This window comes from Amborella trichopoda, chromosome 7 (genome assembly GCF_054954075.1).
Source record: "Amborella trichopoda isolate Santa Cruz 75 chromosome 7, AtrichopodaSantaCruz75HAP2 v2.0, whole genome shotgun sequence".
Classification (NCBI taxonomy): Eukaryota; Viridiplantae; Streptophyta; class Magnoliopsida; order Amborellales; family Amborellaceae; genus Amborella; species Amborella trichopoda.
Window position 1 is genome coordinate 27,020,001 of NC_142342.1, and position 25,016 is coordinate 27,045,016.

The window sequence follows — 25,016 nt, forward strand, 5'->3', positions numbered from 1 at the left end:
ATTTTAGGTGTGTGTTCTTCGAAAATACAAAAAAAAACAATTTTATACGAAATAAATTGATCAAAATACCCCTGAAAAGTTTCGGGGGGTATTTTGGTCAATTAATTTGTTTTACAAATTAATTTTTTTATATTTTTATTAGGTGTGCCTTGATGATAAGAACACACTTTTGAAATTTCAATTGATTTGGATTTATAAAAAAATTAAAATTCAAACAATATTGGACATTCGTGAGCTTCAGATTGGCCAGAGAATGGCCCAGATTCAATCTGGGCCATTCGCGTATGGGCGTACAATAGTTACTCCCATATATATATATATATATATATATATATATATATACCTCTCCTTGTTTGATCACCTAAACATTTATATTGTAATTACTTTTCATTTCACACAGTCATACAATTCATGAAAGATTGCAACCTCAATGCATAATTTCTAGATTAAAATTGATATGACATCAAACCAAAGGAGGTAATTATAGTTCCAATAAAAGTAAAATTGTTCACTTTAGAATTAACTCAATTGTCTAGTACAATCATTTAACATCAAAAAATTTTAAGCCAACATAGTTTCACTAAAATTGAGTACTCCATGCACATAATTAATTAACATTATAGTTGCACGAATTTGTAAATCTATCACAAAAAATTATGATTGTTTCAGTAATACAGTTTAGACTATAGAAAGGACGATGATCTATTAACAAGCAGTTTTAGTGATACCATTAGTAGTGTGAAAGCCCAATGAAACAAGGGAGCTTGTAGAACCATCTCCGATGAAAACCCTCAAATAGAACCTCCCTAATCCTCATGTTTCCTCATGCCTGCAAAAGTGATATCATCCTCATCATCACCCACTACCAAATAGTACCTCACTACCTTTCAAGCTTCCAACATAGGTTTGCTCATGAGCGAAAACAAGCAATTCCTCACTTCCATGCCCAATCAAATTCATTAAAGGTTTTGCTCATGATCAAGTTTTTATATTGATTGTAAGCAAACACATGGGAAAGTTTTCAAAAGATAAAAGGCCTCCAATTAGCAAAGCCAATAGAAATATAAATTATATCTTCAAACATGGAATGTAAGAGATGCTGAGGAATAAAAAAGAAATAATTGAGAACCATGAGAAATGTTCATATTTCTGGATATTCCTGGTCCTCTAGAACTAATTTAAAAATGATCTTGTCACTTATAAGGAAACATGACAAAGATCCCTATTGTCTTATCTCTATATGGAAAATATCAAGTAACTCTATTCCTATTGACCTAATTGGAAGAATTCACAGCATTTCAAAAGCCATTTCATAAGAAGCAAGATGAATTCCTACATGAAAATAATAAAAAACCGAGAACTAAGTTCATCATGCTAAAGAAAAAAGAAAGGAAAATTCTTAGTGACTTAATAAAGCAGGAGAATTTCAAGTTTGGTGAGCACCATATCCAGTGTCTTAAGTGAAACCAGGAGATCGTTTCTACCATCATTTGTTACTCTGATACTTTTGAATGATAAAAGTATCATCAAATTCAAAGGAACTTTAAGATGATCTCCTTGAAAAGCCTTGTAACAGCGATCAGGAACCAAGAGATGTTCTTAAGGTTGCGCAATAGATGAATTGAAGGGTAAGCTGATGTTAACTTGTAGATTTTAAACTTGTTTATGGACAAAATTCTCGTTAGATTCCCCACATCTTAGCATAGAAAGTATATAAATTCAATACTTAGAATACATTGAAGATTTTCAATGAGAAAATGCAGTTCGTTTATACAAACTATTACTTGCTCAATTTGCCACATGGAAAGGTTAAAGAGTGAAACTAAGATTTACTCTAACTCATTCATTGCATGCTTTTAGTCAATTGTGCACTAAAGGCCCACATAATTATGCAAAAAATCTTCTATATTTTAGTATTCATCCATAAATTCCTGCTTGATTTGTCAATAATTTGGTCAAAACAATATTTCAAAGTGATCCTCAACTTAAATTTGATTATTTTAATTGAAGCATATAGTCTCAATGCAGAAACTATGCACATATACATTTTTTTTGGAGTAAGTCAATAGGGGAGAAGGCCCCCTACTCATTTTTCATAAATAAAAGTTCAATACTAAACAATTCACTATCTTACAACTTTATAACAAGGCGGTTGAGCCAAATCATGAAGTAAAAGCAGGAAAAAAAAGTCCGATGGTCGAAAGCGCCAAATAGTAGCTCCAGAACTAAAAGAATCTTTCTAGAGCTATTACATTAGCCTCCCGAAAAATATGGGAAATTGATCATATTCGTTTTGAAAGTCTATTCCAGCAGTTTACTGCAACCGTATGTAACCTCTATGGGGCTCGACAATGATCATGAATGGTATTCACAAGTAAGAATGAACCTCTTTCTACTTGGAGAGGAAATCAATATTTCTGGATGGCCAGATAAATACCTTCTTCAAGGGCAAGAACCTCCGCATAATTGTTATCGAAATGGCTTAGAAAAGGCGGCGACAAAAGTGATGAAACATGTTTCCCAACACATATGACGAAACATGGTCAATTTCCACATCATGGGTCAAAATTTATTTACAATGCTTCATTCCTATGATACTTTTTATCATTTTACACTAAAAAATGAATCCCAATGAATGTGGATGATCATTGACATATGTAATATGGCAATAAGATGAACACTGAAATGCAATAAAAATTTCACGAAAGCATGGTCCCAAAAAGGTTCTTAGTAAAAAAATTGGACTGATCTGCTCAACAAAAATTGAAAGGATTATATTGTAATATATAAACAATAACCCAATGCCTCATATCAAAGGTTACCGAATTTTTTCCTAGATTGCAAAATATCATATTAAATTTGAGCAAATCATGTAACTAAAGTGGACTTAATATAACCAAATCAATATACATCTTTGATGAAATTCATCAGCATAGGTTCACTCATATATTTGAGCCTAAAATTGGTTTCAATAGGTAGTAATATGATGATCTAAAATTGTGACTTGTATTGACATTGCATTGTATATGACTACTCTTTGTGAGTGAACGTGTGCAAACAATAAGAAAAGTCAATGTGTGTGTCAAACATCTCTTTTTTAATAAGTAGGAAACCACTAGAAAATCCCCATTAAACATCACTCAAGTTGGACATATTTATTAGTTGTTGATCTTAGATGACGCAGTTCTTCAAGATGAAGCCATAATTGACAGAGCCAATAAAAGTAGATTACTTCAAATCCTAAAATGTCCTCAATAAAACAACCAATCCTAGTTTTAATTTTAACATTTAGTACTCAATAAATAACCTGTTTGAAAGATTGAAAGGAAGCATCTAAAAATGCATCAAAACCTAATAAATTCCCAATTAAAATGCTCATTTCTTTAACTATATGTCACTCAAATTAAAACCGAATTACTAGAACTTAAGAGATGCAAATTGAATGTGAAAATCAGATAAATCCTCAACAAAGTCGATTGAAAAATCTAGAATATATGTCTCAAACTCCAATAATATGCTAATAGAAAAGAAAAACTAAATCATCATAACATAAGAGAATGCTCATTCAATACTTCAGTGACAAACAATCTTTTTTCTTACAAACATGATTCATGGGGTTCTCTTGGATGGGGCCAATAGAGATGGGAGACGTCTCCTCCAGTTTCAGTTCTCGAACTTGCTATTGAAAATACCAAAGAGTTCCCTTTTGGAATTCTTACATTTTTTGCTTGTTGAACATTAAAGCACATAATATCAAAACTTCTACATTATGTTGTTTAATTCTTCTAATTACTGTAATTCCTTCTACAAGGATGAAACATACCTATCATGGTAGAAGTTGATGTTGTAGAAGGAGAACCCATTGAAGAACTTAAACGAACCCATGCAATGGAGTCAAGATTGAAAGTTGAAGCCGAAAACCAAATAATTGAGGGCTGAGAAGGTCAAATCTAAGGTGCAATAAGGGGAAGTAATGCAAATAATGCATACCGTAGAAATTAACAAGTTCAAAAGTGATGAACAAACTCACCATTTTGCAAATACAGTTTTTCCTCTCGTTCCTCAACCAGCCCACTATAAGGTTCATCCCCTCAACCAACTCAAAATTCTGCTCAAAGTGCTATAAAATCATGCCATGTTCGAACCCACTTTAGTAAGCATGTCAAGATACCCGAGGAAAGCTGGTATGTTGATATTAGCAGTCCAAATCATGTACCAAATCTCTAGTTATCTTCAATATTGATGCATAACTACTATAACTAATGCAGCCTTGGTCTCATATGTTGTTGTCTGCATACTCCTAGGTTTGAAAGACTGAAGTGTAGTTAAGAATATGAAACCCCAGCTCCAATTTGATAATATAATATTCAACAAACTAAACTCCAATAGAACCAAACTCCATCATCAAAAAATAACATTATGCGTTTTAATTTCTACAAATTCCAGGAATATGTTTATGTTGTCCCCATCAATATCCTATGAATATAGCGTTAACTTCGCAAAAACCCATGATTTTTGTATTCTTTGAAATTGAATGTACATAACATGAAACTTCTATATAAAATGAAAATCTCACATCATCCATCTTTATTCTATAAACCCACATTCAGAAATGAAACACCCACGTCCATCGCAATTCAACAAGTAACTCTAAGAATATCAATGAGAACATGAATTCCAGTTTCTATGAATTCCAGCTCCAAATCAATCCAATGACAAATAAAATTCTCGGAATATGTTTTTGCTCTCTCCTATCAACAAGCTATGAATAGAAACCCAAGGTTCTTGTATTCTTTGAAGTTGAGAACAAAAAAATCTGAATCTTCTATCAAACAAAAATCTCACTCTATCAATCTTAACACGCACGTTTAGAGAGCTATAAGAAGCTCTGAAAACTCAGTTAATCTTTGAAACACAATTTTTTGTTATTCTTTAAGATTTGAGGTTTGCAAAAGGGAATCGAACAAATTCCTTAAAAGACTGAAAAATTATGGTTAGAATTAGGGATAATGTAAGTGTAAACCTCGATGGCCCTTACTCATCTCTCCCTTTCTGTTTCTGTCACTAACTCTGAAACCCCTCTCTCTCTCTGAACCTGTCTTTCTCCCTCAGTGAAAAATGTTCTAACTTCAAAATTCTACTCTCCCATAGATTTGTATGAAAAAGACTCTATAGATTTGTCTGAAAAAGACTTGATCACCTGCTTTACCACTTGACAAAAGATTCTCCCACAGGAGTATACTATCTATCTACTCCTTAGGGAAAAACACATGGTAGATTTAATTTTTAGATCCCAAATTTTGGAAACATAATATCAACCTAAAAAAAGAAAAAAACTCTCACTCTCCATGTGCCTTAAAAATGATCACCCAAGTTTGCATAGGAACCATCCAATTATTGGAGGGAAAAATCTAAATATTCAAGAACTCAAACCGATATTTTTTCTTTTAAAATAATCATTCAGTGATATTCAGATGGATCCCAACGTCTTGAATAATAAAAAATTCTCACAAGTAGCTATTTGCCTTAGTAGTTATTGTATAGTATGATCAAAACTTATACTACATTTTAGACCATGGTTCACCAAAAGTCCAAGAACTCAAAATATTAAACATTATTAGCTTATTATGCCTAGCCAAAAGATTCTACACTCTAGTGGGAGCATACTATACACTTACTCTAGTAAAACCCAACCAACCAATTCTATGGCTTCAAGTTTTGGATATGTAACCTCGAGGGTTAGTGACTATTGTTTTCTGTGTGAAACTGAGAGGCAAGAAAGGGCAAAGCTTCCATTGCCTTTGTTTATACATTATCAAAGGTAGAAAATGGGTTCTATCAAATGACCATAAAAAAAGTCAATCTTTCGATTCATTTTCGGTGGTCCACCAATTGTATCGACTAAATATCAAGAAAAGTTTAGAAAATAGGGAGGAGGCTTAGAGAATGATTTTGAAAGAGATTATAAAATGAAACTGGACAAATAGTACAGAAAATAAAAAAGAAAAAAAAGAGAGATAAGTGGGCCTACTTGTGAGCTTGGCACACTAGCCCGACACTCAGAGTAGGACCCGAGTTAGAGCATATCAAAGAGCAATCAGTGTCATAGTGCTGAGCTACAGACACTTGATTTTGACAATGCTTGTTCAGAGATTGAGAAGCCTTTGAAGTGAGGATGGACCACGACAATCTAGGGCTTAGCCATGGTAGTCCATAAGCTTGAGTTTAAGGGCTCTTAGAATTTCTTTGAGGATCGTAGAGATAGCTTGAGCTCATTGTGGTTTCAAGGAAGCCTAGATGAATTAGGGATAAATCTATGTCAGAGTTTAGGTTTCTAGGGTTTTAGGGGCAAGGGTTGAGTCAAAGTAGAGGCATAGTTTCCGGATGGGTCGAAAGAATTGCGTTCAAAACTCAAAGCATATCTCAAAACAAATATGGTAAGGCAATGACCCAATCTAGGCCATTGATCTCACCATGACCCTACCTGGGTTGTGCGTGATCCATGAGGGGTATGCACAACTTGGGTCCTGAGTGTGGACGCGGGGTCTCTGTCAAGAGCGCTTTCCAGCCACCTAGCCAAACTCATCGTCTAGTGTCGTTTTGTTGCTGCTAAGCATTTGTGTGGTTTAAAAACCATTTTTTATTATTTCCAATTATTTTAATTGGGACAAATTTTTGGTTTTGATTAATTAGGATGGTCAAGGGATAATCAGGGCCTAAATCTAAAGTTTAAGATATGGGTAGACTTGGGCTAACTACGCTGGATTCTAAACTAATTAGGAAGGTTTTACATAGGGTTAGGGGTAAAATAGAGTGTTTAGGGTTCCTATGTATGTTTTAAATCTTGGTTAAGTGGGGTTAAGCCAATTTAATTAGGGTTTAGTTAATGCTAGGAGTTATTTTGCATTTTCAAGTTGTTCTATGGGGTGTATTGAGAAGAGACTTTATTGCATTACCCTCTTGTAGTTTAAGCTAACAAATGGGGAATTTTTTAGGCAATTCAGTTGGGAAGTGGTCCTTCACCTGTGGTAGAAATAAAACACAAGATATCACGTTGTGATGCCCTAACCTAACCATGTTGTTTTGAAATCATTCCTAGTAAATCCTAAACATCACACATTGGGGTATTTTGGTGGGTTGAAAGCATGGTTTTGGGTCCGGGGTAGGTTTGAGAAGGCTCTAGGTCTGAACCTTATATTTTTGGGACAATCCTCTTAGCCAGAGTGGGATGTCTACCACAAGTAAAAGAACAAAAATAAATAAAATAAAATGTGCGTCATTTTTTATGGCGAGATTTAAGTTTATCGACAGCTATAGACACTCTCCCCACATGGGTGATCAAAACAATGTTGATGTTTCAAAACATAAAAGGAAAAATGACGTGCCCCCCTTTCACCAAATTTAGTGGCCAACTAAATCTTTGGATCTATAGAAACTTCACGATACGCACAAAGTAATTTTTTGGCCAAAACACTATTCCCCAACACACACACATCATTTGGTATGTAAAACTTTTACATTTCTAACCATGTTTAATAAATAAAATCCAATTTAGTGTAAACTTGAAATAAAAGCTCACTTCTTGATCCCCTCTCTATATCATAAACTAAATTGGGTTTCACTCTCTTAAAGATTCAAGAAGGTTAGAACCATTATATTTAGAAAAATGACGATAGGATGGTCTTTGACATGCAAATTGCCACGAGTCCCATGAGGTTTTGGTGGACTTCGAGGGTTTATTTGGCTAACATATGGGAAAAGGGAGATTATGTTATTTTCCCATTTTAAATTATAAAAGGAAAAGGACATATACCCCCATTCCTTATAATTGTAATTGTAGTCCCAAATATCATGGGGACCATGATAAGCTTGTGGCCCTCCATATTGTCAAGTCTTGTGCTTTTTCCTTACCTTCTCAGAGGCTTAAAATCGCAAAACATGTAATCCGTCGTCTCTATTTCTATCCTCATCCAGATAGCTCCGAAACAAAACTCATCCACATAGCGCTCAAACACAAAACACTAAACATAACGAATTTGTTTGTAATGTGTTTTTGAGTTTATTTATTTATTTTTATTTTGACAAATATTAGAAAGTTTTTTGACGATGAATACTTGTTTTTATATTTTTTTAAAAATTTTAAAAATACTCCAAGGCACAAATTGATTTTTTTAAAATCCATTTTTTCACTATTTTTCAACTTCATTTAGATATATTTTGTTTAATCATGCTGTAAATACACTTTTCATATTTTTTAAAAATTTTTATATTTTATTTTAGATTTTGTAATACTTTTTGGACCGGCTAGAACCTACTCGGTTAGGCCGGTTCAACCGATATGTTTATTGGCTACTCAGACACAGCCGTTGGTCGGTTTCCAAGGAGGGTTTGATTTTTCGAACACTGCTACATAGCATATGTATTTCCCCACCTCTCTCTCTCCCTCGCATAAAAAGCCAAAAACTTTTATATTCTTTTTGAAGTATAATATCTATTTACTCCTTCAAGTAAAAAACCAATCTAGACTTCATTTTAAAAAGTTAAATTTTGATGATGTAACCTTTTCAAGCCATAGGCTAATCCCAATAAAGATAGGAAAATTGTCTCATGTGGGCTGGACCGCATGACTACATATGCGGTCCTAAAAGTATAAAGCATCCATCTTAAAAATGAATACAAGTAGGTGTTCTATCTAAAAACAATAGAAACTAACGGTCCAAATATGTTTTACTAAAATTATTATTTTTAATTTTAAAAATATACTTATTTTTTCATATTCATGATCTCAATGTTAGAGATTACATATCCCTAAAAATTAAGTTCAAAATTTATCAAAAAATTAGATTTAGTAATCGACCTGCATTACTACATATGCACGCTTGGCTGTCCATAAAGATATTCGGCTCTTTATGCACTTGAAAACAAAAAAGTCTACCATAAACCATCCAATTGTTAGAAAGTAAGATCTAAGTATTACAAAACTCACGATTCAAAATTTTCCTTTTGAAAATAATCATCGAGTAATTCTGTAAGTGATTCCCGAAATTTTATAATGACAAAAATGACCCAGTGGTACTCTGGCCAAGGGAGTATATGTGCACTATGCTCCCGCGAGAGCATAACCTACTCTCTCCTCGTGAAAACTCGTTTTACGCTCTCCCCTTCTAAAATACGCATCCCCTCGCGCTCTTATTATTATTTATTACGATTACATGCCCTTCCTAGCCCTCATCAGCCAACCCTTGCAGCTTTGTTCTCTCTCCACTCCTCCCCTCCCCTCCCCTCCATCTCTCTCTCACTCACTCACTCACACACACACACACACCAGTTCGGGGTTTCTTTCAATTAAGAGGACGAGAAGGAAATCGTTGAAGAGGAAAAACAAAGTAATAAAAGGTACCATTCATCCCTTTCCCTTTCTCTCCATGTTTTGTGTTTTATTTTTCTTGGTTTACCATCTTACATCTCATGAAACCTAATCTGTAGTGGTGGTTTTTTATGTGGCTGTCTGGAATCGTCTATGCTTTTTTTGTCCATTTTCCATTTTAAAAGATTATATTTCTGCAATATTTTCTTGACAAATGTTATTAGGCCTGGAAAACCTGTGATCATCATGAAAATAAAGATGCAAAGTGCATTTCTTGTGTCTATCTACTTTTAAGCTTTGATTTAGTTTTAATTTGAGTAAGGGGAATTAATTGAGAAGGATTGTCATGGTTGATTCACTTAATTTGTGTCTGATTTTTGGGGTTTTCTGATCCTTTAGATAGTTGTATGTTGCATTGTTTACATGTGGTTTGTTATGGGTTTTGAGGCTTGCTAAATAAGCCCATAAGGTGTATGTCAATTCGGAGAGCCTTATTATGGGTGTGCTGCGAACTAAATTGAAAGAATGTGTGCATATCTTGGCAATGTGTATGTGACCATGTTATGTGTGCATATAAATATTAGTGTTCTTTAGAGTAATACATTCTATCTATGACTCTATAAATACGCCAAGTTTCTATAGGAACACCACTTACCATGGATTTTGACTGAGTCCAAGCCCGCTGTATCGTTCTTCATATCATCATCATGTCCTAACATTATCCTAGCAAGGGTCAATATATTCTCAAACTTGCCTTCTCCGAAACAAATTCTTCTTTAAAGTGAGCATCCAAATACCATACTGGTTCGAATCATCTTCATTGCCCTTTGAAAACTCCTGCGAAATGGATTCCCTTCTTGTTTGCTTACCAAAACACTGGTGACCCTCCCTGATCATTATTCATAAGTTGTCGGAGAAAACATCCACTACTTCATTGATTGCCCCTTGCTTCCTCATACCTTCCTCCTCTTTCATCTCCCCTGTCGTTGTGCTATTGATCACATACTCATTCCAGGGAACTTCAATCCATAGTTCTTTGTTCGTCGAGTTTCAATGTCCTTCCCATTTGGCGAACAACTCTTTATTAACCAACTGACCAATTTGGCATCCAAACTACCGAATATCTCTCTATTCCTATGGATGACACGTTTCTTCCATTGGACAAGGTCATCCTCTTTCTTTTGTTGGCAACAATCCGTTGGAAAATTTTCTTTCTTAAAGTCCTTCAAGGTGTTTCGAACTGATCTCATGATCTCAAATAGATTTATTGTATAAATAATAAATCAGTCCAAAGTGTTATTCATGAGTTTAAATGGCATTCCATCCTGTCCAACTCTAGGTTGTCTGTTAATTCACTGAGCCTGTGTTTTCCTCTCAGGAGCCCCCACATGTTATTGTTATTCTAATAGATAGAGGGAAAATCCCCGAAGTTACCGTGTCATCTAAATATTTTGTCATACTTATTGTATCAAAAGACATCTGCCTTGGTGCCTATAACACCTTGAGGAAACCTGAGGCCTATACGCCTCACCTAGGCCAAGGTGGCTTGCTTAGGTGGGCCTGCTATTGGTGGGTGCCTAGGCACCCTAGACATTTCCTTGCACACATTACCTTCCAAGTTTGATGAATTTTCAAGTAATTTGGTAGCCGATTTTGTAGCTTCTTTTCTCTGCCAAAACTTTCCAACCTCACATTTGGAATTGAATTTGGTATAGTGGGGCATTCAATTGAGACCTTCCAATTTATGAATTAACTTATGAAGGATTTTGTTTTCTTTTTGAAAAGGAATTCCGATTTTGGTTCCCCTTATCTGAGGTTAGTTAGTATAGAAACTTTTGTTATAAATGTTGGTTCACTTTCTCTGAACCCTTCTTTAAAGTTAGTCGAATTAGAAAAGTTTGTGATATACATGAAGAATACTTTATGTTACCAATATATAACAGTTGAGTTATTTTCTTCAAAAAGGAAACAAGATTTGTTTAGATCTACATGCTTTTATTCATTGAATCCATCCGTCTTCAAATCCATGTTGGAATGTACCATAGTATATGAGTTCCCATCCACTTATGAATTTCTAATTCCATTTATTCGATTGCATAGGTTTCACAGACTTGAAGTCTGAGTCTGAATAGTTCATGGGCAAACCATGCATTATTTAGAGTCTTCCTTAATCTATCCTAACTACCTGGATTAGGATTTGTGTCATTACTTATTTACTTCTTCCTTGATGGCGTCTTTGTAGACTCTTTAAGCCTCTGAAAAGAGAAATCAGCATCTTGGGTACAGACAACCTTGAAATACTGTTCTGCCCCATGGATGTTCTTCAACTCCTTAGCAGCCTGAGTGCCTGAATGTTTTGGGCTTTGAAACCCTCTTCCACAATGCATCGTACTTTAGTAGTTAGATGCTCCACTAGCTGCACAATCTCAAAATTTTTGTGTTTCATGTCGATTGTGCCCCTTATGGAAAGAATTAATCATGTAGTTGACTGTTATATAAACTTGCAACAAATTGTTCCATTGGTGAAGTTAAAATGTGGCACTCCAAACAGAGGCTGTAATATCTATAGATTTGTGGAACACTATTATGCCCATGCAACTCTGAAATTCCCAAATACCTGTTGTTATCTGTGAGATCTCCATTTTAAGTGATTTGCAATTTAGATAATTTCTAGAATCTTTGTAAATTTTCAAGCTTACAGGTTGTCATTTCCCAAACATGAGGTTGATGGATGGAGTTTCAAACCTTCGACTGCAATAAATTTTGGATTGGACCCCACTTACGCACCGAAAAGGCAAGGGAGACATTATGAATCTTGACTGCTGGTGACCATATTTCATAATGTCCTGACGTGATTGTTAATAAACCGATTTCACACTCGCGAAGATGGAATATTTGTGTGCAGTTGCCTATTGTTGTTTGAAATGGATATTTTTTTGCATGTCACAACCGGTGCCGACGAGGATTATTCTCATATGATGGGAGGCTTGTGACTGCTGTAGCTCACCCTCATATGTCTCCTTGACAACTTGTCTTCTACAGGCAAAGGATATCATCCATCCAATCTATCCAAAGTTACTATGCTTCTTGGTTGAGGCTTTGTATTCTAGGATGCTCTTGAATAATGAGTGAATTTATTGCTTTTGTTAACTGAGGTTTTTACTGGCTTGTAGGAAATCACCTAGAATTTTTCGAACACATTGTGATGATGAAATTATTTGTTCTCAATCTATTTTCTCATGTGACATCACGTACTTCCCTTTCCTCTTTCTACAAAAAGGAATTGCGGAAGGCATCTTCATAAGATGAGGCACAACCTGGTACTGAACTTCTTGCAATCCTTCTTTTGCATTATAAATTACTAATGCCTCTGTATTGTTCTTGTTTTGATGCCTTCAAAGTTAGAAGCTTATAGACAAAGCAAAGAATTAGTGGAGTTCATTAGTACAAGGAATCTACTTTAGAAACCCAAAATTTCTTTAGTGCAATCAGTTTGATACAGTTTAGGAAAAATTGAACCGGAAGGGCTAATCGGACTTGGGCCGTAAGAGGTTATTCGGCACTAACCGGTAAACCAGCCTAACTGGGCAAGTCCCGGGAGGTCAAAAAAGTGTTTAAAAAGAAAAATACAAAAGAAAATCTAATAAAATGTAAAAGGTATATTTAAAGCATGATTAAACAAAGCACATCCAAGTGAAGTTGAAAATTAATGAAAAAATGGATTTTAGAGAATCGATTTGTGCCAATGGGTATTTTTGAAATTTTCCAAACAAAGATGGGAAAAATGTAAGAATAAATATTAATGGCCAAAACAATTTCCAATCTTTGCCAAAATGATAAAGAACATTAAAAAATGCATTATAAACAAAATCCCTTATTTTTTGGAATTATATATATTTTTTTGATTTTTTTTTTAAAATACCCAGTTGGTTCACCAAAACCGGCTGAAACCGAAAGCGGCCACACTGGCTGGTTCCAATCTAACCAGGTGGTTCCGATTTGAACCTTCCGATTTTTCCTACAGTGGTTTGGCATGTAGGTATTGATCACTGGTGAAGTGCCCTATAAATTCTTAAGTCCTTATATGATAGAAGTGTGATACAATTATACTCTGTATTATCTATATGCATTTGCTGTTAAATGGGATAAATACCATTTAATTTTTATGGAGACCTTAGATTTCATTTTTTGTGAATATTTGATCTGACCAAGTTGCACACTGTTTAGAATCAGTTGTTTTCACATCATCATTCGAGCCTTATCCCAACTATTAATTAGTTGTCTTACATCTGCATTTAAATTTTTTTGGATCAACAGAGTTTATGTTTGGCACAGGTTCCTCAAGATGGTAGAACCTTCCAAAGTTATTCACATCCGTAATGTTGGACATGAAATATCAGAGGTACTTTAGATGATCTCTTGTCACTACATCATGAAACCATTTGTTAATTTGCCTGTGCTGTCTCTGACCATATTTTAATTTATTTATTTCAGCATGACCTACATCAGTTGGTGCAACCTTTTGGTGCTGTTATGAAAGTTGTGATGCTACGTGCAAAGAATCAGGTTATTAATACATTTAGGAGCTGAACTTTTTAGTGATTACTCTGTCTCTGTTTGCATGTATTTTTTTTTTTTTTTCCAATTTCATCAATATAATTGTTTCTCATATAGGCTCTTCTGCAAATGCATGATGTGGCTTCTGCTGTCAATGCATTGCAATACTATACAACCGTTCAGCCAAGTATCAGGTATGCATTGGATGATGCTCCGTATCTGATCGCTATTTTTATTGTCAAAAGATCGTCTCAGATTATATTTTACCTCAGTATGAATGAGCAAATCCAGTCATACCATTTCGTGTATTTTCCATTCAATTTTGGTGAATGTTCGTGGGATGATTTCTGACGTCTTTTAGGAAAAACTGATGCTGACTGTTATTCCTCCGTATCACATGAATACTTTTTTGGCAAGGAGTTGTTTTTCTGGTTTTTTTTTTTTAGTAACCTTGTCTCAAATGTTATTTTTCTCTTTTAGGGGTAGAAATGTTTATATTCAATTCTCGTCTCATCAAGAATTGACAACAGCGGACCAAAATGGTCAGGGACGCAATAATGGGGATCAGGTTTGTAAGATATATATTTCTAGCCATATTTTATCAGATATTGGATAGGAATTCCTCTTTCCTGTTGGTTTTTGACTTTTTGTTACTTGTGTTCAGTTGTGGTTGTTCAGTGATTTTGATAGTATATTAAGAATCTATGTAATATACAATTTTGTGGCATGTACATCTTGAGATTAGAGGAGTCTGCACATTCATTTCTTTATATTAGAAGAGTCAACAGACATTTTGCACATTAATGGGCATCTTTGAGTGATTCTAATATCCATTCTTCTGAATATTACATGGTAAAATTCTATTCCAGGTGAAGGCTTACTAAACTGAAACTAGTCCTCTTAAAGAAAGCTTCATAGTACATTAATTATTCAACAAAAGAGCTTGTCAAATGATATGCCGTAGAAAGGGAAACATTGGATTAAGGGTCATTTTAAAATGAAAACGCAAATTATGATTTTTCTCATATCCGACTCATTGTATGACAAAGCTGTTCTCTGATGGAATGGCTGGTGACTCTTTCTCTTATCTTTTATTTGCTTATCTGGTTTCTTTAATATTCTTCTCTCTCTTGTCTCTTTTCTGCTGGCCTGCTGTCGGTGGCTCAGGATTCACAGACCAATCGAATACTCTTAGTTACAGTTCATCACCTGCTCTATCCTATAACAGTGGAAGTGCTGCATCAAGTGTTTTCCCCTTATGGTTATGTGGAGAAGATTGTGACATTTCAGAAGGCCGCCGGTCAGCTTCTTCTAGTTTTCTCTATCTATTCTTTTTCTTCTATCCCTTCTTTCTGCCTTGAAGATTGTTTTGATGGTTGATGTCGTGCAGTTTTCATGCAGAACATTGTCAAGAACTCTCTTTGTTATTGAATATGGTGTTTTTGCATGCCCTTTTCAGTTATCGCTTGCAGTGACCTTAGGTAGCTAATTTGATTCAGTTGGTAAATAGTATTTGATGTTGCTGTTGCACTGGTGCAGGATTTCAGGCCCTTATTCAATACGAAGCTTTCCAAAGTGCTGTTCAGGCCCGAACTGCTCTTCAGGTATTACTTGTCACTTATGAGCCTGTCTATAGGAAACTTGGTGCTGTGGACTTATGAAAGTCTAAGATGTATTTTTTTTTCATTTTTTCTTTTTTTCTGCAGGGGCGCAATATCTATGATGGTTGCTGTCAGCTTGATGTCCAATTCTCAAAGTACATTCTTCATCTATTTCATTCTGTTTGAATTTGATTTATCAGCTTCCTATATGGTCGTTCTTGTTTTTTCCCCTGCTATTCAGTTCTCTATGTTTGCTGAAATTCTTACTTTCCCCTCTCGTTCTTTTTTCTCGCTTTTCAGTCTCACCGAGTTGCAAGTGCACTTCAACAATGAGAGATCTAGGTAATTCAGTGTTCTTTGTAGATTTTAGTTTCATTCATTGGGCCCAGAAGTGATTTACCAGTTGAAGAGTTATAGATAATTTTTACATTTAGATTATTATGAATCTGATTTCTTATACCTCTGCAGGGACTTCACAAATCCTTCCTTGCCTGCTGACCAGAAAGGAAGATCATCACAAGGAGCTATGGTACAATATTTGACCTGGGGTTTAATAGGATGGTCACTTGTATATTTCTTCCATTGCGTGTGGGCAAATACACTTGATGGAAAGTAATTGTTTTGTCTTTGTGGGTCATGTCTCTAGGACTAGTTCTTTTTGTTCTTATCGTCTGGGGCTTGTGGTTTTTAGGGCTTAAATATGGGTATTGGTGATTATGGTGACCAAAAAATTTAATCTGGTCTATATTTATTATTGGAAATGGGCTCCCAATGATATTGCTTAACTCATGTCTCTTCATATTTTTTTCCAGCAGCCTGGTTATAATGATTCAGGGGGTCTATATGGCATTCAACCTGGAGGAGGCAGGCCAGGTGCTGATCTTAAATTATAGGAATAACTTACATCGTTATCCATTCCATACAAGTTAACCAATCCCCCAAACACCATTTAAGGAGGATTTGTTTGACCCCAAAACCCTTGAGACATTCAGTCATCTCTAAAATTGATATAAGAAAAATAGAAGATATAGAGCTCAAAACATACTCCAAATGAATCCCCACTCTGTTAATCAGGACCATCCATTTGTTGGGTGTATGGTCTTGTGTGTTAAGAGCTCAAAATCATTTTTTTTTAATTGGAAATTAGTCACAAGGTTAATCAAGAAATATAAAAAAATTCAGATTCAAAAAATCCTCAAACATGTGTCGGGGATTGGTGAACGAGTACAGTATGGACCACATAGTCCATTGAATATTCCTTGTTCAATTTACCTACCTTTATTTAAAATTGCTTGCCTTCCTCTATATAAATAGTTTTTCGTCATTGTTTCTTCTGGTGCATTTTCAGCAATTTGCTGAGTGATGTTTTGTGTTTGCAGTGGCTTTTCCACAGGTGGGTGGGGTTGGTTTGGGCCCTATCCAGGTGCTGTCTTTTGCAGAACAAATTAACCCTTGTTTTCTGTTACAGGCGTTATATTAGTGAGCAACTAAGATGTGGATATGGGTTTGTTGCCTGTTGGTGATTTTTTCTCTTTCTTTATTTTTGAATTAGATGGGCGCTGCTTCATCCATTGCAGCTGCATTTGGTGGAAACTTGCCTCCAGGAATAACTGGCACTAATGACAGATGTACTCTCCTTGTTTCCAATCTAAACCCTGATGTACGTTCTCTCCCCTCTCTGCTGCTATCTTAAGCAACTTCAGTGTTTCTTACTGCTCTCTTTCTTCTCTATGTGTATGTGTGTGTGCAGAAAATCTATGAAGATAAGCTTTTCAATCTATTTTCCATATATGGAAATATATTGCGCATCAAAATGTTGAAGAACAAACCTGATCATGCGCTTATCCAAATGGGAGATGGTTTCCAAGCAGAATTGGCTGTGCACTTCTTGAAGGTTTGTTATTATTTTGATAATTTCCTTCTTGGACCTATATTAAGTGCTAGTGCTGTTTTTAGGATAGTTCGCTATGACACCCCTTACTCTGTCTGATATGATCACCACTTTGATTACTCTTTCTTGTGATCAAAGACATTACTCATTGAGCTAGAATATAGAAATTGCAGTTCATATCTATCATTTGGGGTGTGTTTTGAACGGTAGGCGTTTGAAAACATTCCTTTGACCTTGTGACATGTTAGGTAATGTTGGTTTTGATTGAGAATACTGTGGAGGTGGGTGAGATCTTTTGAAATGGTAACCTTTATTTTTAGCATTTATCCAGACCTGTAAATGAACTTTTACTTTTTGGGAGCATATTGGGAATGAAGCTTTTGCACATCTATAATTTGTGAAGATGCATCATTGATCAACCGACTAGCTGCCAATGGTTCTTCAAGTGAGGATTATCTTTTCAAACAGGTAACAAACCCACCTCCCTGGATTCTCTCCTCACTCTCACGGACACCTCAGCACCTGGACTCTCTCTTCTGCAACCCCCCCCCCCTCCTCTCTCTCCAAAAAAAGAAAAAAAAGAAGAAAAAAAGAAAAAGAAAACATGACATTCCCTAGGCTAAGCCTCCTGGCTCAGATGCAAACACAATCGCCCCCCCTGCACCCCCCCCTCCTGGCCTTCTTTGGCAGCCCAGGTCTCTCTCTCTCTCTTTCTCAAGATCGCTTCTGGGATTATTTTCTGTCATGGATTTTCATGTCCATGAAGTTCTCCAATAGATATATACTGCTTGCAGGTCTGGTGTTTTTGACCTGTATTCCTGATACAGTTTCTGATTAGTGGTCCCTTTTGTACAGTCGTTACTGTCTTTGGCGAAAACCCCATAATTTTGTCAGCTTGCTTTCATGTTTGTCTGAGAATATTCTTGATATGCTGACTACTTTTTTCTGGGCCATAGCATGAATTTTTCTTTACATTTAATCACACGATATCCATGAGCTCACCCCTTGGTTTTTCTGGCTTATTTCCTGTGGTACTCTGGCTGTTCTTCCACCCAATACCACCATCATTTTCTTTGCATTGTTTCTTCCTTACAACAACTTGGTATTCCACGGTATCCGAGAGAGAGAGAGAGAGAGAGAGAGAGAGAGAGAGAGAGAGAGAATACTTGGAAAGTGGTTTTGAGAAATGGGATAATTTAGCTGGTTAGCAATAATAATTGCCCATGAGTCCAGGATAAATGTTGCAACGGGTAGATGTGTAAGACATTATCCTTTTCTCTCGAGTCATTGCTAACTGGTTTAATTGGCTCCCAAAAGTAAATTACCTTGTGTCCGATCCTAGCAATTGATGAGTTGCATCTTAGTAATGCCATGGATGTGCTAGAACTTCATAGCCAAGATAGTCTTTTGTTTAATCATCCAAACAATGTTTTTAAACTCAGCAGACTCAGCCCCGGCCCAAGGTAATGTACAGTGCCTTAAAAGCCTTATAAAATGCAAAAGAATTGCTAAAAAATGAATTAAAGTTTTTAAAGTGAAACAAAACAAAATAAAAAACAACCTACAATTTCCAAATAAGCTCAAAATATAGTGGTTTACATTTCAGAAAAAAAAGAGGAAAATGTAAACAAAGTATAGGACAAGAAAAACTCACAAATCACTGTAAACACCTTCCAATTTTTCCCTTTCCGCCAAACAATAATTTAGTATAAGAATGTATTTCAAAAGTTCAGTTTCTTAGAACACCAAAATATTACAAGTAATGAGATTGGTGTCACAGACACCTACATATCAAGCAATTTTGAAAGACAAATTAAAAAGGAAATGGTGTTTTAATTTCGTTGGAGTTTTTTGACTTATAAGAAGATCAATATTTCAATTTTTTGAAGAAATTTTCTAGCACAAACTCAAAATTGTAAAGTGCCCCTTATACCAAAATTAAATATTGAAATAGAGCCTCTGTTAATAGCCACAATGGACAACAGCAAATTGTTGAAACAAAAGCAACTGTTATTGGTTCTTTGCTAAGAAGCCCCACCTCTCTTTTGGAGGTTATCAAGCTTTTTGGTGTTTACTGGTGTTTTAGATTCCCAATAAAATATAGCAGATGCTTGTCCTTGCTTGAATATTTTGTGTATGTAATGGCCCCCATGTATCTATGGCCGTTTTGGCCTGGGTTGACTCCTGATGTTAAAATTTGACTTTTTTTGCTTCTAGAGATGAATTCTTTTATGGTATTCATCTTGCATGGATTTCTAATTTCATATCTGAATTAGGCTGAAATGAAAGTCATGCCTTAGTTTAACCCAATTACCAAACTATCTAGAGCTTCGAAATTTCAGTTTTGCTATCGAACTTGTTCTTAATCATTTGTGAAAGACGAGGCTGATCTGTTAATTCCATAGATTTAGGTGAAAAACCCCGTCTACCACAAATATGCTCAAATTAAATGCTTATTCTATTTATCTTTCTGTGTTTATTAATGAGATCTCAGGGAGCCATGCTATTTGGGAAGCCTATGGATGTGAACTTCTCAAAGCACCCACACATTACCCCTGGGACGGACACCCATGACTACTCAGGCTCCACCCTCAACCGCTTCAACCGCAATGCAGCCAAGAGCTATCGCTACTGCTGCTCACCCACCAAGATGATCCACATCTCCACCCTCCCTCCCGAGGTCACTGAGGATGAGATCGTGGCCCACGTCGAGGAGCATGGGACTGTGGTTGGGAGCAAGCTGTTTGAGGTGAATGGAAAGAAGCAGGCCCTTGTACTCTTTGACACCGAGGAGCAGGCCACTGAGGCCCTTGTATGCAAGCATGCTACCAACATTGACCATGCAGTCATCCGCATCTCCTTCTCTCAGCTCCCTAGCCTCTAGAATCATCGTAATGCAGATGCCCGCGGGTTCTAGAATGTTTTAGAATGCCCTTGCGAGGTGAGAGAGATTGGGCTTTCCAATCATTTTCTTTTGTTGGTTTATTTGCGGTATGTTCAAGTTTAACATTGAGCTTTCTGTAGGCCTTTTGTGTTTGTTTTCTTGAGTGGGTGTAGAGACTGAATTTTGTTTTTTCTTGGCTAAATAGGTATTCAGAGCTTTGGGTTTAAGTTTCTATATTAACATTAATAATGTGTTAACGTTTTCTACTTGGATAAAACGTTTTCTACTTGATTAGGTTCTTCAACAGGTTGTCTTCTAGGTCCAACAATGATGTTGCCTTTATTAATCAACCCTTGAATCAATCGCTTCAAGTAGAAACATTTTTGGGTATCATGGGCATGGTTTCTATGCCACTTGCACCATCTGTTCTTATCGTTAACCTCAAATGGTGGTTCAGATGGTGGCGGGAGTTGAACCATGTTTTTCTTCAAGAGTAATTCCAGCACTTTTTCTAATGGGTCTTTGAGAGGAGAGAGGTTGTTCTCTCTCATTCGATTGTTATTTTGAGCATTAGCTCTAGGTTGATCCCTTCGATTTTGATTCCTACTATTATGTTGGGTGGCTGAACCCCGAGCCGGTCCATTAACGACAATTTCGTTAACTTGATCATAAGCTTTCCCCTTTTCGTTGCTCTTATTTTTATTCTGGGAAGTCGTGGTGGGTTTGTTATCGGGCTTAGTACTGAGGGGTGTCCCTCTCGCCCTTTCATGTCGTGTCACTCGCTCGATCCTGGAGTCGAAAGAGTGGGGGATACGTCCTTGGCTAAAGAAGGTCATGTATTCAGGAGCTGCATTTTCTAAGCCCATGGAGATTTTAGCTGGGTCAGTAAGTGGACATTCGATGACCCGTGTCGCCACCTCGCGGAATCAACTGATTAAATCCTCGAAGGATTCTCCTGGATTTTGTTTGGTTGCACTGAGCTCGCCCAGGGAAAGAGATCTTGGTGTCGACCCACGGTAATGATAGATCAACTGGTTGAATATTTCGTTTGGAGTTATGTGTGGTTGAGCGGTCATTATTCTCCGATGTCAGTTTAAAGCCTCACCATTCAAAGTTTGTTAAAACATGGCCTTCAATTGGTTAGGCCTGTCTGGCAAGGTTCGAACAGAGAGGAGGTACGCGTTGACGTAAATATCTGGGTCACTCTTCCCATTGAATTTGTTTTTAAACTCTGAGATGACAAACCCAGGGGGAGGTCTTTCATGCCTCAAAGGGTCTCATGAACATGGGCCTCTGGGGGTTGGATTTTGTGCATATCGATCCTTACAAGCATATCTTGTATCACTTTTTAAGGTGCCTTCTTGTTGGGTATTAGACATGAGAGTAGGTCCACCAGTCGGTGGGTTCCCAAGCATAGACTGATGAGTCGAGACTTGGGGTATATGTTGGCCTGCTTGGGCTTGTGATGGATGAGCCGCGGTTATCGGGGTGTTTTGATACATTTGTGCTTGAGGGGCATACTGGCCCATAGGTGTCACCGTCGGTTGCGAAAATGGCACAGTTTGTTGGACCTGATGGACTAAGGGGACCGATTGAAGAATCGGCCGACTCGATTGTGTTAGGGGTTGGCCTATATCGTTAACTTGGTTTGGGTTTGACCCGTGAGCTGGAGCATGAACAGTGTAACCTAAGTCAACCAGACTTTTAAGGGAAGTTTGGATGTCCATCTCACCTAGGGGTGATCTAAATTGACGCCTCTGCTGCTTACAATGTTCAAGACATCGGCTATACTACGGTGGCTCGAGGTTGGATTGGATCTCCTAAACCTTAGTAGGCCTTGGTTTTGAGACCGCTGCATCTCGTGGTTATCTTGGTTCGAGTTGTGGGAATTGGCGTTAGATGCCACATGAACTTCTTCCCTCGCACGGCTCCTGCTTTGGTTGCCTAAGGTCCGACGGCTCCCACTGTGGCTACGTAGGACAATGCTCGAGCGGACCCCCTGGCTGTTCAATGTTTTTCGGGCGGAGCCAACTTTTCGGACCATGCAGAGCTCAGGGTAAGGAGTGGATCCTTGGGACTCGGCTTCTAATTGAAGACCTGGACGATGGATAATGGATTGGCTCGAGTTCTGGCCGTAATCCCAAGGGATTGCGGCATACTAGTCCCTAGGTTTGGGAAGGTTCGGTTTATAGTCAGTCGTGGAGTGGTCATCATAATCGCCTTGGGTAACCGACATGATGAATTTCTTTGACCGGGATCTAGTGTCTAGGCTTAGGTAAGATCTAAACTCAATGACCTAGGGCACTCAGCCTGACTCTAGGGGCAAAACCTTAACTAAGATCAAGGCTAAGACTAGACTGGGACCTAGACTTGCTAGTTTTGGTTCAGACCCTGAACTAAGGTAAGCCTAGTCTAGCTCTAGAGGCAACTCTATGCTTACACCTACGCTAGAACCTAGACTAAGATCTAGACTAGATGGTGCACGAGTCTCGGCTCGGATCAAGGGTTGGTCTAAGTTGGACCAAGGTGTGAGTCTAAGTTGGACCAAGGTGTGAGTTATGTGTGGTTGAGCCTGGTTCGGATCTGGGCTAGGCTGGGTACAAGCCTGAACTTGGAGTCAGAGAGTTTTAATGATCAGACTAGGTATGGTCCTGGGCTGGATCAAAGATAGCTAGTAACAAGCCTTCGGCTCGGACCAAGATGGGACTTAGGTTTGAACCTGGGGGTGAACTTGGTTCGGACCTGGGCAAGTCAGGTACAGGCCTAGACTATGGACCCATAGAGTTTTGATGACCAGACCAGGTGTAGACCTGGACTGGATCAAAGATGAGCAAGGAACGAGTGATCGACTCGGACCAAGGGGGAGCCTAAGTTCAGACCAAGGCGGAACTTGGTTCGAACCTAGACTAAACTGGGTACCAGCTTAGGCTTGGACCCAAAAGGCTTAGCTCGGACCCAAAGTAGGTCTGGACTGAGATCTAAGTTAATCTACCAAAATTAAGCAAACAAAAACACGAAAAATGTTTGACATAGAATAATATAAGACTATAGGTAGGCTAGGTCTGGAGTGGGTTCCTAACTAATGAAATTCGGTTAGGCTGATATAGGTCCCCACATAGGTCCTGGCCTCCTGTTATAGGATGTTCACTAGGTCTTACTATACACGGAGTTACTTTGAGGCAAAGGATTACGGAGGGGCGCTCACAGTTAAAGTTACGTGAATCCCAACCTCCTCGACTCTCAAAGGTGGGTTCCCCTCACACCGTTAATGCATATTTTGGGGGTTTTCGAAAAATTTGTTTTCTGGTTTTTCGGGATTCCCGGTCGGTGTGTGCTAAAGTGTGTAAAGAAGCACGTAAATGAAAATAAAGTCAAGCATACATGCACACAATAAGAAAGAAAACAACTGATCGCTCAACGCTGATCGCGCCTAGCGATGCGTGCTTCGAGGCGAAACTCGCTCGAGGCACAATATTGATGGAGGGGTAAGGAACCCTTAAGAATGTATGGTCAAAGCAGCGAAACCCGACACAGTTAGTGCTAAGTCGAACGTGACCCGAGTTGAGGATGACTCGAACGGGACACGGTTCCGAGAAAGTGTAAGCAACCCTCAATCAGTATATATATATATATATATATATATATATATATATATATATATATATATATATATATATATATATATATATATATATATATATATATATATATATATATATATATATATATATATATATATATATATATATATGTATTCTTGTAAATTTGATGAGAAATAATTAAACTAATCATATTGAAAGCATGGAAAACATGGTTTCATTCAAAATTAACAAACTAAAATAAAAAAGAAAAAGTCCGGAGTAGGACAGACTTATTTGAAGCAAAATAAATTTTTTATATTTTTAAAAAATTTATTTTAAGCCAAAAATTGGTAAACAAGCACAAAAAGCTCTAGAACAGCCCTGTGGGGTCCCATAATTTTTTTGGGACCTCTGTAATAGGGCAGAACGGGTCGTGTCGCCTAAATTATTATTATTATTATTTTTTATCTTGTTGATCCTGATGAAATAAGGCTACTGAAACTTGCAGAAGCAGAAAAATCAGACTTTTTGATGAAATAAAATTAAAACAACGTGAAACAAAAGAACAACAGATAAAACAGACATGTATCAAGAAAAATATGTTTTTGGTATTTTTAAAAGTTTTATTTTGCTCCTAATTATTTTGAGCAGTCACAAGAAAGTCCCAAGACCCCGCCTAAAAAATTTCAAAAAATTATGAATTGGGTGACAGGGGAAACCAGAGAGCGTGTCACCCTGGACCTGGGTGGCACGGTCCATGTCGCTTGGGTGGCACGCTTTGTGTTGCTTGGGTGGCATGCCTAGTGTTGCCCAAATTTTTTTTTTTTTTTATATGTTTCTCTTGTATATCTTGATAAAATAAGCTTACTTTAAACTTGGCAAAACATCAAATAAAAATGTTTTTGATGAAAATAAATTAAAAATAAAGCTACAGCAGATCTAACAGAAAACTATTTTTTTGTATTTTTAAATATTTTATTTTGACCTGAAAATTTGGAAACAGTCAGAAAATGATACCTAGAATATGCCTGAAAAGTTTTAAAAGATTATGAGATTTTCGAAATTTTGATGCTCGGATCACACTGAATGATGCCCTGAGGTGGGCGCCAAACTGTTTATAGTGCAGAATCCAGCG

At 36.9% G+C, this 25,016-nt stretch overlaps 1 protein-coding gene across 23 annotated transcripts; it reads left to right on the top strand.

Moving 5' to 3' along the window:
• Positions 1–9,223: 9,223 nt before the first annotated feature.
• On the top strand, positions 9,224–20,527 carry LOC18432816 (polypyrimidine tract-binding protein homolog 3). 23 transcript variants are annotated; one of them, XM_088872159.1, is made up of 17 exons: positions 9,224–9,396; positions 12,062–12,409; positions 12,541–12,687; positions 13,703–13,769; positions 13,862–13,933; positions 14,042–14,118; positions 14,405–14,492; positions 15,092–15,224; positions 15,464–15,528; positions 15,631–15,680; positions 15,826–15,867; positions 15,994–16,054; positions 16,338–16,398; positions 16,905–16,948; positions 17,078–17,185; positions 17,276–17,419; positions 19,911–20,527. In XM_088872159.1, the coding sequence occupies exons 4-17, from the start codon at positions 13,713–13,715 to the stop codon at positions 20,298–20,300; spliced, it is 1,392 nt and encodes a 463-aa protein (XP_088728285.1). In that variant the 5' UTR covers positions 9,224–9,396; positions 12,062–12,409; positions 12,541–12,687; positions 13,703–13,712; the 3' UTR covers positions 20,301–20,527. The 23 variants fall into 23 exon arrangements, with proteins under 23 accessions (XP_088728285.1, XP_088728293.1, XP_088728279.1 ...); XM_088872167.1 differs by having other exon boundaries at positions 16,341–16,398; XM_088872153.1 differs by having other exon boundaries at positions 12,069–12,441; positions 13,685–13,769.
• Positions 20,528–25,016: the final 4,489 nt, after the last annotated feature.

Excerpts from the sequence above, each read along its gene's own strand:
- LOC18432816 (XM_088872159.1), top strand. The coding sequence starts at position 13,713 with ATGGTAGAACCTTCCAAAGTTATTCACATCCGTAATGTTGGACATGAA. Across the intron at positions 14,493-15,091 it reads GACGCAATAATGGGGATCAG|GATTCACAGACCAATCGAAT; the intron begins GTTTGTAAGATA and ends TCGGTGGCTCAG. Across the intron at positions 16,399-16,904 it reads ACCTGGAGGAGGCAGGCCAG|TGGCTTTTCCACAGGTGGGT; the intron begins GTGCTGATCTTA and ends TTGTGTTTGCAG.